Genomic DNA, 16,865 nt, shown 5'->3' on the forward strand with positions numbered 1-16,865 from the left:
CTGAGGCTGAACTGTTGGAGGGCTTCAGTGAACAAAATGTCATAAACGTCAAAAGAATCAAGATGAGGCGAGACGGTAAAGAAATTGCGACCAAACACATAATACTCACCTTCAATTCAAGTGTCCTGCCCGAGTCAATCGAGGCTGGGTACATCAAGCTTCGTGTAAGACCGTACGTGCCAAATCCCTTGAGATGTTTCAAATGCCAGCGTTTCGGCCACAGCTCGCAGAGCTGCCGAGGCCGCCAAACATGTGCGAAATGTAGTGCCCTTGAACACGCCACTGAAGCATGTAATAACTCTCTCCACTGTGTAAACTGTGACGGGGATCACGCCGCGTACTCGCGGTCGTGCCCCTCCTGGAAGAAGGAAAAAGAAATAGTAACTATAAAAGTAAAAGAGAATATATCATTCAAGGAGGCACGCAGGCGGGTTGTATACCTCCTAAAGAAAAGCTTTGCCGAAGTGGCGCGTCAGGGGGCAGCGTCACAACGGCCTCCGGCGACTGTCCGACCCACACGCAGTGAGTCGGCAGTTACGCCATCTGCCCCCGCGGCGGTTGCAGCTAGCGCTGCTCCGTCAACCGAGGAGAAGGGACCGTCGACCCCGAAGGTGGGCGCAGCCGAGGCTGCCTCAACCTCCCAGGTCCCTTCCAGCGCTGGCAACGGCCGGCGCAGCCAAATCTCCCAGGGAGCCCCATCGACCTCCGGGCTGGTGGGCGCAGGGGTCTTGCCCTCCAAGGAGGGACCCTCTCGGGAAACTTCTCGCTCGCAAGAGCAGGTGTCCGGCGCCTCACAAGAGGCAATGGACATTACACCTATCCTCAAGGCGCATCCGGCGCCTAAGGAGCGGCGAGGTTCCCTCAAACGCTTCAAAAAGAGCAAAACCCCGGTTACAGGGCCTCGAAAGGGCTCTGTAATCTAAGACATCCCTTCCGTTTTCGTAAACACAGCACCAATTTAATATAAAATATGGATACACAAATCATTCAATGGAACGTCAGAGGTCTACTTAGGAATCTTGACGATGTTCAAGAACTCATCCATAAACACAATCCAAAAGTGCTGTGTTTACAGGAGACACACTTAAAATCTACACACATAAACTTTCTCCGAAAGCACGTTACGTTTCGCAAAGACCGCGAGGATGCTGTCGCAGCATCTGGCGGTGTAGCTATTATTGCTGACAAAAGTGTAGCGTGTCAGCATCTAAAGCTCCAAACGTCCCTTGAGGCCGTGGCCGTTCGAGCCGTACTTTTAAATAAACTCATTACAATCTGTTCTCTGTATATACCACCACATCATCACCTTCACAGACGCGACTTAGAATCATTAATAGATGAGCTCCCGGACCCCTATTTTATTCTTGGTGATTTTAATGCACACAGTACTTTGTGGGGCGATTCACGCTGTGATGCGCGAGGTCGCGTCATTGAACAGGTGCTTTTTACCTCTGGAACATGTCTCTTGAACACGAAGGAGCCCACATATTTTAACCTGTCCAACAAGTCATACTCTGCCATAGATCTTAGCATTTTATCGCCGACGCTTTTACCCTATTTTAAATGGAATGTGCTTAACAACCCGTATGGGAGTGACCACTTCCCAATAATCCTAACTACGCCGAAACAAGATCAACTTCCCCCCCTGGTCCCTCGGTGGAAGATTGACTCAGCCGATTGGGAACGGTACCGAACTCTTACTTACATGACGTGGACTGAGTTGTCTGGTATAACCATAGATGATGCTGTTGCATATTTTACAGCTTTTATACTGGATGCCGCCTGTAAATGTATTCCACGAATGAGCGGCATGGGTTCCAAGCGGCGTGTTCCCTGGTGGAACGATGCATGCAGGCAAGCACGGAGGAACCAGAACAAAGCGTGGGCGATATTTCGCGATTCTCCTACAGCTGAAAACCTGGAAAACTTTAAACATGTCAAATCCCAGGCAAGGAGAACGCGCCGGCAAGCAAGACGAGAGAGTTGGGCGAAGTTTATATCAAGCATCAACTCGTACACAGATGAGCCAAAGGTATGGAATAGAGTGAAAAAGGTTAATGGACAACAAACGTATTCGCTGCCTTTAGTAAATAGTGACGGAGAAAGCCTGGAAGATCAAGCCAACTTTCTTGGCACACACTTTGAACACATATCCAGCTCCTCACACTACACCGAAACTTTCCTAAAGTACAGAACACGAATAGAGAACCAAAAGCTAGAAAGGAAATGTGCAAAAAGTGCGCCGTACAATGAACCATTCTGCATAGCAGAACTGCAGGCAGCACTGAACTGCTGTAATACATCCGCCCCAGGTTCAGACCGCATAATATATGAGATGTTAAAACAACTACCATCCGAAACACAGAAAACCCTCCTTTCCCTTTACAACGTTATATGGTCTTCCGGCGAGATCCCCTCTGCTTGGAAGGAGGCTATTATAATTCCAATACTGAAGCACGGAAAGGATCCTTCCTCTGTATCAAGTTATAGACCTATAGCATTAACAAGTTGCCTCTGCAAAGTATTCGAAAAAATGATTAACTGTCGCCTACTACACTTCCTAGAATCAAACAAATTGCTAGACCCATTCCAGTGCGGGTTTCGGGAGGCTCGATCCACCACTGACCATCTCATACGTATCGAGGCACGTATCCGTGAAGCTTTTGTCCATAAGCAGTTTTTCTTATCAGTATTCTTAGATATGGAGAAAGCCTATGATACAACGTGGCGGTTCGGGATATTGAAAGACCTCTCACAGTTAGGTATACACGGAAATATGTTCAATGTTATAGAAAGTTATCTGTCCAATCGGACATTCCGTGTTCGAGTGGGCAGTGTTCTGTCACAGAAGTTTGTACAAGAAACTGGAGTGCCGCAGGGCGGGGTGCTCAGCTGCACACTCTTTATAGTAAAAATGAATTCTCTTCGTCTACACATACCACATAACATCTTCTATTCAACGTATGTTGACGACGTGCAGATAGGATTTCAGTCAAGTTCTCTTGCAATCTGTGAGCGACAGGTCCAGCTTGGACTTAACAGGGTCTCCAAATGGGCTGATGAGAACGGGTTCAGATTGAACCCACAAAAAAGTACCTGTGTCATTTTCTCCAGAAAAAGAGGCCTGCACCCTGATCCTGAAATTGTGTTGCATGGTGAGCGTCTGCCCGTAAACAGGGAACATAAATTCTTAGGCATAATTTTAGACGCGAAGCTAACCTTTGTGCAGCACATAAAATATCTTAAAGACAAGTGCATGAAAACAATGAATATCTTAAAGGTGCTCTCACGCACAACCTGGGGCAGTGATAGAAAATGTCTCATGAACTTGTATAAAAGCCTCATACGCACACGACTAGACTATGGAGCCATAGTTTACCAGTCGGCTACTCCAACTGCTCTGAAGATGCTAGACCCTGTCCACCACTTAGGCATTCGCTTGTCCACAGGCGCCTTTAGAACAAGCCCAGTGGAAAGCCTTTACGTTGAATCGGATGAGTGGTCACTTAATCTGCAGAGAACATACTCCTCTTTCACGTATTTCCCGCGTTCTCCACCATAAACGATTTGTCCAGTTGTCAACTTTTTCGCAACCGGCCCACAGTGGCAAAGCCTTTCTCACTGCGTGTCAGAGACATGGCTGAAGAAACAAGGGTTCCACTGCTTGAATACCACCCTATGTCCCCAGCTATACGGCCCCCGCCGTGGCAGTGGCAACCAATAGACTGTGATATATCTTTCGTAACTGTTACAAAGCACGCGCCTGTCGCGCATATACGAACGTATTTCCTCGAATTACAGCACAAATACTCCTCTCCTGAATTCTTTACAGAAGCATCGAAGTGTAATTCTGGCGTATCTTACGCAGCGGTCGGTCCATCCTTTTCGGATGCCGGTGTTCTGCACCCTAACACAAGTATTTTCACAGCAGAGGCCTACGCGATATTGGCCGCTGTTAAACACATTAAAGAATTTAATATCCCAAAGGCTGTTATATACACAGACTCCTTGAGCGTCGTAAATGCTTTGAAAACTGTCAAGAAATATAAAAACCCTGTAATTATTTCTCTCTACTCAGCATTGCTAAAAATCTATGCGTCTAAGCAGCATATCGTCCTATGCTGGGTGCCGGGGCACCGAGAGATAGAGGGAAACGTGTTAGCGGACCAGCTAGCCACATCCGTGAACGCGAACGTTGCAGACACTTCCACGACTGTCCCTGTAATGGACCTCAAGCCCTCAATAAGAAAAAAACTAAGAGATTTCTGGCAGCGCTTGTGGGATAAAGAAACAGCAAATAAATTACATGTTATCAAGCCTTATCTTGGCAACTGGCCGCCGGTATCAAAGAACCGTCACACAGAAGTAACACTTTGCAGACTCAGGATAGGACACATATACAGCACACACGCATACCTTTTGTCCAGTGGCGATCCACCCACGTGTGATAAATGTGGTGAGCCACTTACCGTGCTTCACATCCTGATACAATGCAGGGAATTAGACACAAATAGGAAAAAGCATTTTCCATTCCCACATCGGCAGCGAATTCCGCTTCATCCTCAAATGTTCATAGGTATAGAACCTCTTTTTAAATATCAGTCGTTGCTCGAATTTTTAAAAGATGTACGTAGTTTTCATGTTATATCACCAGAAAATCCATAGCACAGCCTCTTAACTGAGGTTTCTGCTGCGGTAACTGCATTAATAGAAAGCGCCTGCCTCCCAGCCTTTGGGCTCAAAGGCCTTCCGGAGGCATAGGAGCTATTTCCATGTTATTGAATTTTAGCGTCATGATCACTTAGCAAGCGTACCATACCCATAGACAACTACATTGCTCACTATCATAATTTTATACTATATATCATTTTACGCTTTTATGATACGCATTGATTTTAAGCCACTTTACAGCCATGTTACATCCCACCATCGAAACTCACAAAGCAGCGCTTAACAACACATAATTAGTCATGGCGCTCTTTGGCCATCCCTGGCCCTTGCGCCACTAAACAATACACATTCATTCATTCGAAATAAGAATGCACATTTGCTAAAATGCATATGCAAGCCAGACAAGCTTATTACACCCTTGGTGCAACAAACAAAGCTACAGTGTTGAAGCTCTGAGAACGCCAAGAGCTTTGGCGTGTCACTTTTATTTCACCAGAAAGAAAATATCGCAATCGTAAAATAACATGAACAGAAGATGCACTTTGACATGCATATTGGACATCGTCGTTCGAAGTCACATTACTCGAACATAATACACGCGCAAAATGTTCTGGATCTAAGTATGGGCAAACGTTGCCCCACTTGCTCATATGCATGCCGCACAGTGTAATTAAGAATGTTATGAAACTTGAATAAACCAGTATAAACCTTGTCAACCCTTACCAGTCGTTATCAACCTTACGGGACAAGATCGGACTCTTGTCAACGCTTATCGGTTTGTATCAGCCTTTACGGGCTTGATGCCATCCTTACCAACGCTTATCGCTCCTTATCAATCTTATCAAACTTGATCGGATTCTTAACAACCGTTATCTGTGCTTGCTAACATTATCAGATTTAGTCCGATCACTGTAAACGCTTGTCGCTATTTTGCGCCTTATCCATCTGCGTCGAACCATTATCAACCATGATGAGACATGTATGTACGTACAAGCTACATCGCAAAAAAATTCCCAATAGTACAGCACCATTAGTGCGTACACGTTACGTTGTTGTGGTGAGTTCTTGCGATAGTGTGACGTCGCGTGTCAGGCAAGCGAAGTTAGCGCAACCTGATGAACTTTTACAACTAGCGTAGAGTTTATGGCGAAAAGGCATAGCATCGAAATTGATGATTTTTCTTTTGTTTGGCCTAATTATGCGTACCCAGGCTGCTCGCACTATATCAGATGGGGAGTTGTCCCTGCTTTCAAGGCGTCGCAAGACTGCCAAGCAAGGCGAGAGGAGCCAATTGTTGATAGCTAGTGGCAGAAATAGAATAAAACTGGATTTGAATATCTTTACGCCATAGTTCCTCAGGAGACGCACATAAAACAGGCAACGTTGTTCACAGGAATAAGTTTAATCATTCTCCCTAACGTTCTGGAGCAATGTACAGATATTGCTCTGGTGCTTCGGCTAATAAATGATTGCACTGTTTTTATCTCAATCGAAAGTTTCCTGGCTTCTCTGTAAGCATTCCTAGGATCAATCTGAAGACCAATATTTTTGCTCGAAGTGCCTGTCAGTGATCGCCCCCTCAGGGCGATCCTTCTTGGTCGCTGGCCATTACGCTCGAGCAAAGAAGCGAAGTAGCTGCTCGAGAGAAATATATATAGAGAAATAAAGTTATTGTTTAAACATTTTTGTTTCACTTTTGCCGGAGGGTGGCTTCTCCTGTAGGCACAGCTACGCACCGGGGCTGGTAGAGCACACTCATTTGAGTTTCCAGGTCAGTATGGGTGAGGGTGGCTGCCCTGTGATCCATATAAGATATCTTTTTTGTTTATTGGTATCAATTTGAGTTTTAGGGCTGTTAGTTGCACGTCCATGTCACAGGGGGCAAATTTAGCGTCCCCCGGCACAAAGGCAACTTGTTGGCACATATGGTTGGTCAGATGGTAAGCCACCTCCCAGATGTGACATGTGCTTGCCTACATATTGCAGTAAAGCTGAGTCCCCTCCACTGTTAATTACGGACATACTATATTTCATTGTTGTTTTCATTCAGGGTGTTGTTCCTTGCTCGGATTGAACTCTCGCGAGCAAGATCTTCTGCCCCTGTGTTACTGGTGACAGGAGCATGTCCCATACACCATCCATTGTGATGTTCTTGTCGTAGTCGAAGGCCAAACAAGAGCAATTCTTCAAATGCTTTCGTGAAGGAAGAGTCGGCAGGTCGCCTGGGAGTCTGTGTCCTTATCGCCACACCTACTGAAGCCGCCTCCGCTGTGCTGCTGCAGACCAGTAGTTAACCAGTATTTTCCAGTAAACAGTACTAACCAGTTAACCAGTACAGTAGACCAGTACTTTCTACTGCGGAAAGTAGTTACGGTTCTTGGGTTTGCAGGCCTCAGAGGATCCACAATAACGTGTCTCCTAATATCGTGTGGTGTGTGCGCGTGTATATTGTATAGGTGTTATTGCCGAATTGTTTTTCTAATTGTTGGGATCCTGCTCATGCGAAAGGGAGCTCGTAACGGCGAAGGGGAGCTCGCAACAGCGAAGGTGAGCTCGTTCTTTGTGCTTTTGTTGGTCGCCTTGGCTACATTTATTCCTGTAATTCAGAGTCATCCTTTCCGAACCTTCTGATTATCGGCGCCATTTTGAGCAACCGGGTTTTTGAGTGTCCCTTTGTTGGTGGTGTCGTTTAGTCGTTCATCGCATAAGTTGATCCTGTTAGATGTTATCCAACGCATGATGCGTATTTTGAGGGGCATTCATGCTTGGGATTTAGTCCTTGTACCCTGCCTTTGTGAAATACAGGAAGGCTGTGGTTCGGGCAGACATCGGACCTACGCCCTATTTCAGCTAAACATTATACACGTTTGGATTATATTTTTGTTTAAGAAACATGTGACCTCCATCTGCTCACAGTATACACTTTCCTGGGAAGGATTTTATCATAGGAGGTGCTAAAATATGTCTCGAATTCCCCGAGCATTATTGCGTATATGATATGTACTGTTTGATTTCATGTTCTTAAGTGTTTTTTTTTCATTATTCCACTCAAGGCCATGTACAGCTCATCAGAGTGTTACTCCTAAGGTTGCTACATCAGCGTTTAAATAGTGCACTTTGCGGTTGAGACGGATTGAGGTTAAGTTACTGACCTATACCACTGTTTTATGTTCTAGTGTCGATACAATGAAGATAATAAGTACTGGTTTCCCGTGTACCAGAAATTTTTCACCACTGACCTACCCTCCACTCACGTCGGGAACTGTTTGGGCTAATAGTGGGCACGTAAAATGCCCTATGATGAGTCCTTTGTGCCATCTGAGAGTCAGTTTATAATTTTTTTTAGATAGAGGTGGCGGCTTCTCATAGATTGATTTCTTACAAGGGACTGGATGCAGCGGTCTGATGCTAGCCTCACTGCTCTCCGCTCAAGTGGCCCGATTCCTTCCTTTCCTTCCTCTTCTGTTTTGCTTTTGCTTTCTTTTGGCGAAGTGTTAGCAGCCCACGTCTTCTACTTGTAGTTGGCTGTGTGCTGTGATGCTCGTTGCAGTCGAAAGGCCAGTGGTTGCCAAAATGGCTGATCTGGAATTCCCTTATTCTTGGTAATACATTCAATCATGCTCAGAGTCCGTTTTCGACGCAGGTGCATTCGACGATGTTGCTTCCAAAGTTATCGTAGCTGCACTCGTGCCCCGCATACTCGACATCGGGCCACTTCACCCGTGCGTCGTAGGTAGCAGCGTTTTCAGTGGAACATGCTGCCCGCTGTACTAGGGACAGTTCTAAATAGGTTCACAGTAAATATTTGATGTACATTCAAAGCGTCTGGTGTACCCTGGTTCCTCGAAAGTTGAGTAATGAATTTGTTTCCGCTTGTTCCATGTTTCGTCCCACAAAACAGCTTCCTAAAGCGTTTTTTGTACGAGCGCAATCAGACTCCGTCAGCATTACTGTGAGAAGCATAACATGTAAACCATGAGTTTCCCACGTGCATTTCCCAAAGACGGAAAGAGCACACGTACAGCACTTTGGCAAACATGAGGGAGTGTTAGTGCAGCGCTGTAGAAATAACTAGTTTTTGTAACACCATTTGCTAGATACTGCTGACATAACATGGATGGTGTGCTCTAATAAATGTATAAAGCGAGTGAACGCTTCGCCAATGTCTCCGAAGGGTCGTCATAATCCTGTCCTTGTTCTGCCATCGTTATTAGGTCATCGTCTTCATCACCATCTTATATTGTCACGTGATAGTGACGGTGAAGAAAAACACAGTAGCATTACTGTGAAAGACAAAACTAGCTTTTATTGGGCGAACCTGTGCCCACAAAACAGGCCACACCTAAAGCACAATGATAGCGGCGAACATAGTAGGCGATCGTCGAAAATCTGATCAGCGGGTCAAGCGCGTCGGCTCTTATAGAGCAGTCGTCGAATGTTCCAGACTAATCGTTCGGACCCGTGTGCCTTCCACAAAGTTATACACCATTCGCGTTACGCGATGAAATCAGGTAACACAAGGTTCGGCGACAACAGACAGCCGGGTAGAAGCATCGATAACTTTCCAGAAACATCGGATACATTCAGGCGCGTCCCTCGCTGTGCGATTACAGTTGTTAAGCGGCGAAACGTGGTCGCTCGATAAAGATAAGTACACGTGTCAATATTTTGGCATTGTCAGCACGTCAGCATAGTAACTTTCATGCAACTGTCACCACGCCATTCTCGTCACCCATAACGCAAGTGTCGTAGTTATACGCGATTTCCAGGAGCCAGCAATAGAAGTTCACGTGTCGAACTCATTTGCACGTAAACGACTTAGACCCACTCAGTGTGGTACACGCTCTATCATTTGAACAAGCTGCAGAAAAGAGATGAAAATAAATAGTAAATGACCCACACATCTGCTCAATCTATAAGTGGGCGTACCAGATACATTAGCGCCAATATATGTTGCATCCGTTCCTGTGCACTACTTGCGCCATCAGCAGCCCTACAAATACCTCGTGATTCTAATTCTGCACAATCTCTGCCTCTTTTTTTCTGTAGTATGGCTGGAAGCTCGCAGACAAGGCCGCATATATACACGACACGTTGAGAGAACCCTTGTACGATGGCTGGACATTTCGAGTGTTTTTTTGCGCAATGGATCCGTGAGTATAATACAAGGCTGCACATATTTGTGTATTGCAAACGAAAAAAGGCAAAACCGAACTGATTAGGAGAAACGCCTCATTAGTATTAGTTTATATTTAGGAATTGTAGTCATAATCTGCCCACATAAGCCTTCTCAGGCAACGAATGCAGTTAAGGAGGTAAAATAAACTGTTATTCTTGATATTTCTGACACGAACATTGTCTGAATGCTGAACAGTCAGCTGTATCACCGAAAGGTCAACAAGCTGCTCGTACTTGCTTGCCGTTGTATTGAATGATCGACCGTGTGTTTCGCAGCTAGAGCGCCTCTATTATTACAGCGGTATTATTCGGCCCATAATGTCACTACGTACACATTTTACAGTTCTCATTTTACAAATATTGGAAAATTGTGTTTAGGCCTGCCCTTTTGCCTTGCGGAGAGCGCATAAATCGGTCTGTGAAATTAAACATATGCATGTGTACTCCAATATTGCATCGCCGTGAAACTACAGCAGGAAGATGACGGCGTCATGTCTTAGACGCAAGGGCACCAGTACTGCGGCTAACATACCAGTATGTTGGTTCACGCCACCAAGCACACTGGGCAGACGCTGTAAAATGAGTAAATTCATTGGTTACTTAATTTCGCAATGTCAAAACTTGCCCAACTCAGCTTGCCTTATCCTGGCTCTTCAGCAGAAGGAAAAATTTAGCACATACTAAGGCAACAATAATATTAGCGATCAGATGGTTCCGAGAATTACAATCTTTCACTGGATTTAGTTGAATATTCATACAGCACTTATTGGCAACCAAGAATAGGGCTCCCAACCATTTCAACGTTTCATTAGTACAGCCAATACCCTCATCTAAAGTTCCAAGTCTACACTTGACTCCTTCAAAACGGCAGAATGTCATGGCCTTTCTTTAGAAAGCGATTCTTTTTATACATTCTATTGTTTCGCATGGCTGCCTGCTTGTTGCGTGCCAGGTGTTTTTGCCATAGCCGCGGTTTGGGGAGATATGTTTGCGGATATATATAAGACGAATATATTAAACAACCACACAAGGCGCATATATGAGCCTGTGGTTGGTGAACAGGTACGCAAATAATATTATCAATACTTATTTCTTTGCTTCCTGTATAAAACCTGGACGTTGCTTAGCGGCTATTAAGCATTCGTAAACTACACCAATGTTTTCATTGCATGGTCAACTTTCCGGTATACACTCTATTCTCTTTGACTTACGCAATAAGCATCCGCGGATTCGTTTTTAGACAATCCTGTACGATGCGCATGCTCTATTGCATTTCACAAAGTTGCAACATCATATCAGCTCATAAATATTTATAACACACCCACTCCCTAACATATTGATTTACATTTCGGGGTTGAATAACTTTTCAAGGGTTTCTTTTTGCCATTCTACATGTGTTACTTAGAAAGGGGCCGTTCAAGGCAATTATTCCAGAATTGGTATGGGCCAGTGCGACATCAATGGTAGACAGTACCTAAATGATGCCCCAGACATGATGCACATTGCACGTATGTGCCATCACCATTCTTACCTCAATCAGCATGAACATAGGCTGACTATAAAGGACTCAGTGTCAAAACTGAATGGCAGAAGCTTACTGTCTTAATGAACGAAGTTATGCCCACAAAAACAAGAGACACTCAAAGGAGAATGACAGTGCCGAACACAATCAGCGATCGTCGAAATCTAATTGAGGGTCAAGCGCACCAGCTTTTATGCATGAGTCATCGAACCTTCGAGAGTAATCGCTATTACCCGCGTGTCTTCCAGCGAGTGCTATACGATTCCCGTCGCTCATACATTGATATTGTACAGGGTTTGGTGACAACAAACAACGGATGGAGCCATTGATAACACATGAGAAACTTCCCAACATGCAGTCGCGCCCTGCGCTTACAGATAACGTTCTCGATTTTCTAGCATTTTCTAGCTCGTGAAAAGCGGTCACCCAAGAATGATAAACAAGCCAAAGTGTAAATGCTCCCCTCTCAGAAAGCATCGTGCTATGGCAACAAACATAACATACTTACTTATTATAACATAGATAACGTGCTCATTATAAAGGGACAAAAAACAAAGAACCAAGTTCAAAGCAGCAAAGTCCAAAGAAAGCAAGTTCAAAGTTCAGCTATGCAAACTTCCAAACTTCATTAGTGCTTGTAGAACGGCTGAAGTCGCACAACATGAACTATTTCTGGTGGTAAGCGGTGCCGCTTTTATTGCGAAATGCCATCTGGCATGACCTCATAGTCGAGTGCGCCAATGCATTGGATGATCTTGTAGGGGCAGAAATAGCGGTGTAGAAGTTTCTCGCTAAGCCCTCAACGGCTTCTCGGGGTACAAACCTAAACGCGATCGCGGCGCTTGTACCCGACGTAGCCTCATCGAAGACCCTAGTATCGGCTTTGGGTATCCTGCTGGTTGTTGATGCGTAGTTGGGCGAGCCGTAAGGCTTCTATGGCGTGCTGCACATAGGCTGCGACGTGGAGACTCTTCGTCGGTGACGTATGACTGCGTTGGCGTCGAGAGTCATCGTAGGGTTCCTGCCGTAAACCAGCTTCGAAGGCGTGATCTTCGGAGTTTCTTGCACCGCCGTGTTGTAAGTGAAGGTTAAGCATCACAGGACGGCTTCCCACTTCTTGTTCTCGACGTCGAGGTATATTTCAAGCATGTTGGCGATGGTCCCGGTCAGGCGCTCCGTAAAACCATTCGTCAGCGGGTGGTAGGCAGTTGGCCTGGCAAAACGGTTTGAGTCAGCTCAGCAGTCAAAGCCATCCCTCTGTCGGTGAGGAGGACTTCCGGGGCATCATATTGCAGCAGGATGTTCTGGACGAAGAATTCAGCAACTTCGGTAGCACAGCCTGTAGGGATAGCTTTCGTTTCAGCGTAAAGGGTATGGTAGTCGGCAGCCGCGATGACTGACTTGTTTCCTGATGTACACCTCGAAAAGGGCCCCCAACATATCTCGATGTGCTGAAACAGTCAGCAAGGAGGCTTGATCGGCTGTAGCAAATCATTGGCGTCGTCGGTGGTGCCTTGCTTCGCTAGCAATCTCGACATGTCTCGACAAAACGGGCAACAGGACCGGCAAATAGTACTCCTCTTGTATTCTCCCAAGATTACGGCGAAACCCGAGATGCTGGGCTGTCTCACCTCTGTACAGGGCGTGCAGCATTTGTGACTAGAGTCCTGCGGGTTCTTCATCACCAGGACATCGCTTCGTCTGAAAAGTGAAGATAATCCGCGCCTAAATACCATCGAGAAATCATCGGTCTTTCCTTGCATGTACTCAGCAAAGCTTCTGAGTGCTGGGTCCACTCCCTGTGGGTATGCAAATTCATCGCCAAATATTGTACCTAAAAATCGGCCCTATTTTATTCAGTTGGACTCGGCGGGTCGACGGGAGCGCAAGACAGACAGTCAGCATCAGAGTGTTTTAGTCCGCACCTGCAGATGACAGTGATGTCATATTTTTACAGTCAGAGGCTCCACTGCCCCGGGCGTCCAGAAGGGCCCTTTAAATTAATCAGCCAAATTAACGCGTGATGGTCGCTGATGACTTTGAATGGACTGCCTTACATGGAACAGCGGAATTTCACTACAGCCTATGTGTTGGACAGGCAGTCCTTTTCTGTTGCAAAATAGTTGCCCTCCGCTATTGAACGCGATTGGCTGGCGCACGTTATCAGCCGTTCAAGTCCGTTTTTCTTCTGGACTAGGACAGAACCTAGGCCTAAGCTACTGGTGTCAGTATAGATTTCTGTATCCGCGTCCACGTCGAAGTGCGCTACTATGGGCGACTCCTGCATGCATACCTTGAGTTTTCAATATGCATTGGCTGGGGCGTTAACCACTTGAACTCGACATCGTATTTATGGATGTGTGCCAGCGGCAGAGTGATCCGTCAAAAGACATTCACAAAGATCTTGTAGCAGGCACACATGCCAAGAAATCAACGCAATGCATCGCTGTCGAAGCTGTCTTCTAAGGGTGGGAACAGACTCCAGATTTGCTGGTGACGTGGGGCGGGATCAGTAGCTAATCATAAGCGCAGCCTCACATTTCCAGCTTCACAGTGAGCCTTGATCAATTGATGACTTATAGTACTGCCGCAGGCCACCTGAAGTGACCCTACATTTTCGGCGGAGACGACGACGCCATCAAAGTAAACAACACTGGTCTGCCACTTTGATCCTTCTAAGACTCTGTCTTTGACGCACTGGAACGTTGCAAGCTCTTCGAGCAGACCAAATGACATGACCTTGAGATCACAGAGGTCATCTGTCATGATGTAGGCGGTCTATTCGCGATCCCGCTCGTGGATTTCTATTTGCCAGTAGCCAGTGTTGATACCTATCAACGACAAGTATTTACCGTTGCAGAGCCGAACCCATTCGCCGTTGATCCGTGGGACGGGGTATACGTCCTAATTCATGGTCTTGTTCAGTCAGCGACAATCGACGGCGAAACGCAGGTTCCCATCCTGCTTCTTCACCAAGACTACAGGAGATGCACGGGAGCTTTTCAACGGCCGGATGAAGTTGCCGAGCCGGATTTTTGAATTGTTCGCTAATAGCTTCATGTTCCCGCATGGAAACTCGCTAACTGTCCTGGTGGACTGATGTAGCGCAAATTTCGAGTATTGTGCGATGCAACTGGTGTTTGTCGGATCCTCCATGACGCGGAAAAGTGGCCTGTGTATCGTCGGGGAGGAACCCTAAGCATTTGTAGCTTACTCATGGGGGGGGGGGGTGCTTGGATTTATGTCGAAGTCTGGTTCGGAACTATGTTCGCCTGAGTAAATCCGGCAGAATCTGAGTGCACGAACGCTGTGTTGGTTCCCACAATTTCCTCGATGTATGTAATCGTCGTGCTCTGGTTGTTGTGCTGGAACTCCTGGCTGAAGTTTGTCAGCATCACTTTCTCTTGCTTCCGTCTGTTCGAACAATCCATCTTTCGACCCAAATTTTGCAGTTGAGCGATTGATATTGGTTGCCCTTGATGATGCCTTCTACGTCACGGATGTCTCGTTCCCGACAGAATTCACAATGGTGGAAGGAGGCGGGACGCTGACTTAGTCCTCAAAAACAATGCAAGACCTCTCCGTCACTATCGCTTGATCATTGGACCGCATTATGAAGCTTGACGTCAGGCCGACGAATGCGTCGGGTTGGCTCAGAAAGTCCATGCCGAGAATTACGTCTCACGAGCACTGTTGCAGGACAACGAATGTCGCAGGTTAGGTCTGGTCATGAACTGTAGTTATTGCCATGCAGATTCTGGCCGGTTTTATGAGGTCTCTTTCAGCTGCCCAAATTTGATGGCCCTCCCACGTAGCCTTGGCTTTCTTCAACTTTGCGCTGAATAATACATTGATTACGGTATAGTCTGCTCCAGTGTACAAGCGCGGTGACTTCAAGACCGTAGAGATGGACGTCAAGGTCTGCAGGTATTTGTCTTGCGTTGCAGTTAGGTCTTGGTGTCAGATCACGGCTGGTGCGTCGGCTCGCCTTTTGTTGGCGTGTTCTTGGCTGCCCAGCTTTGTCGGGAGGGCAGCGTCTCGTTTCTGCATCGTCCAAATTGATCTTGAAGCATCACCGTTGACGGCGAAGGGTCTTCTTCATATCGCAGTGCAGCTACCACACCTCCATCGGTTGTTGCTTTTTGTTTTCCGTATGTGGGCTTACGGACAGGACCCGAGCTAGGATTGTGTATGGGCGGTGCGGTGGCGACAGATGGCGTCCTGGTGACGGCGAACGCGAAACACGTCGGGTCTCCACTATGTTGAAGCGAAGTAGTCAGTGATGCAACGTGACCGCTCACCAAGCTGGTGACGTGGTGCTTTGACGGCCAAGCCTCGCAGTCCGAAGTCGCCGTATGACCACCAGCGGTGGTAGGAGCAGCTGCAGCATGCCATATATTTGGCTTCCTTTTGTAGCTGTGCTAGGCGACTGGAGGGCAAACTGGCGGCTGCGGTGGTGAATAGCGGAACTACGACGCTACCGCGCTTTGGCGCGAAAGAAGAGCCTGACAGTGGGATACGGCGACGTAAGGCATCGCTTCCGGCTAAGGCAGCAGCAAGTGGCTGCTCTATGTGACTCGTGAATATCCTCGCGGTTGATGTCAGCAGTGGATGCTACTTGTGGCTCCATCGAAGCGATCAACTTACGAAGCTCGTGTAGTAAACGCAGGTTGTCTGTGCCCAGTGATTAAACTCAGGTATAGTATGTTGTGTTGGTGCAGTGGTGTAATTCTTTGCTCCTTATTTCCAGTGTTTTCTAGATATTGGTGGCCTCGTGGAGAAATATTCCGACGTTCTTCGGTGAGCTCGGCATCATTCCAGCGAAAAGTTTTTGCCGCGAGTGCCGAAAGAGAGGCGAAAGCTTACAAGCGGCTACATTCTAGAGGCTGGAACCGACAAGGTAGTTGATACGCTGAACCGTTGACAGGGGTGCTGCAGCGCTGTTCTCGATAAAGTCAGTCTTGACAATAATCCGCCCATTCATTGTCCATTAGGGGAATACCAATGCAGCGTGGTCGCATGGTTGTTCATCACTGCGTTTCACTGATAGTGGTGCTCAGTACATGACCGATGACAGTGCTTTGTGCGTCTATCTATAAGCAGTCAATACTGACTGTTAATATATGTCGGGTACAAGCGCGGGTACAAACGCTATGTCGGGTACAAGCGCGGCCACCGTGCTTGGGTTTGTACGTCGCTAAGCCGACGAGGACTACACGAGAAAATTTTACACCGCTATTTCGGGCCCTACAAGATCATCCAAAGCATTGGCGCATTCGACTATGAGGTCGTGCCAGATGGCATTTCCCAATAAATGCGGCACCGCTCGTGACCAGGAATAGTTCATGTTGTGCGATTTCAGCCATTGAACAAGCATGAATGAACTTTGGAAGTTTGCATAACTGAACATTGAACTTGATTTCTTTGGAATTGTTGCTTTGAACTTGGTTTCTTTGTTGTTGTTTTTCCCTAAGCATGCTTTTGTTTTTCTGTC

At 46.5% G+C, this 16,865-nt stretch overlaps 1 protein-coding gene across 4 annotated transcripts in view; it reads left to right on the forward strand.

The window, feature by feature from the left end:
* Positions 1–16,865, forward strand: part of LOC135916092 (uncharacterized) — a 145,709-nt gene that overhangs the window by 21,398 nt on the left and 107,446 nt on the right. For all 4 annotated transcript variants that reach the window (XM_070521311.1, XM_065449325.1, XM_065449323.1 and 1 more), the window contains one exon: positions 9,721–9,824. In XM_070521311.1, coding sequence (XP_070377412.1) covers positions 9,817–9,824 — 8 coding nt within the window. In that variant the 5' untranslated portion in view covers positions 9,721–9,816. The remainder of the gene's footprint in view (positions 1–9,720; positions 9,825–16,865) is intronic.

The sequence above is a fragment of the Dermacentor albipictus genome, chromosome 7, assembly GCF_038994185.2.
Source record: "Dermacentor albipictus isolate Rhodes 1998 colony chromosome 7, USDA_Dalb.pri_finalv2, whole genome shotgun sequence".
NCBI lineage: Eukaryota > Metazoa > Arthropoda > Arachnida > Ixodida > Ixodidae > Dermacentor > Dermacentor albipictus.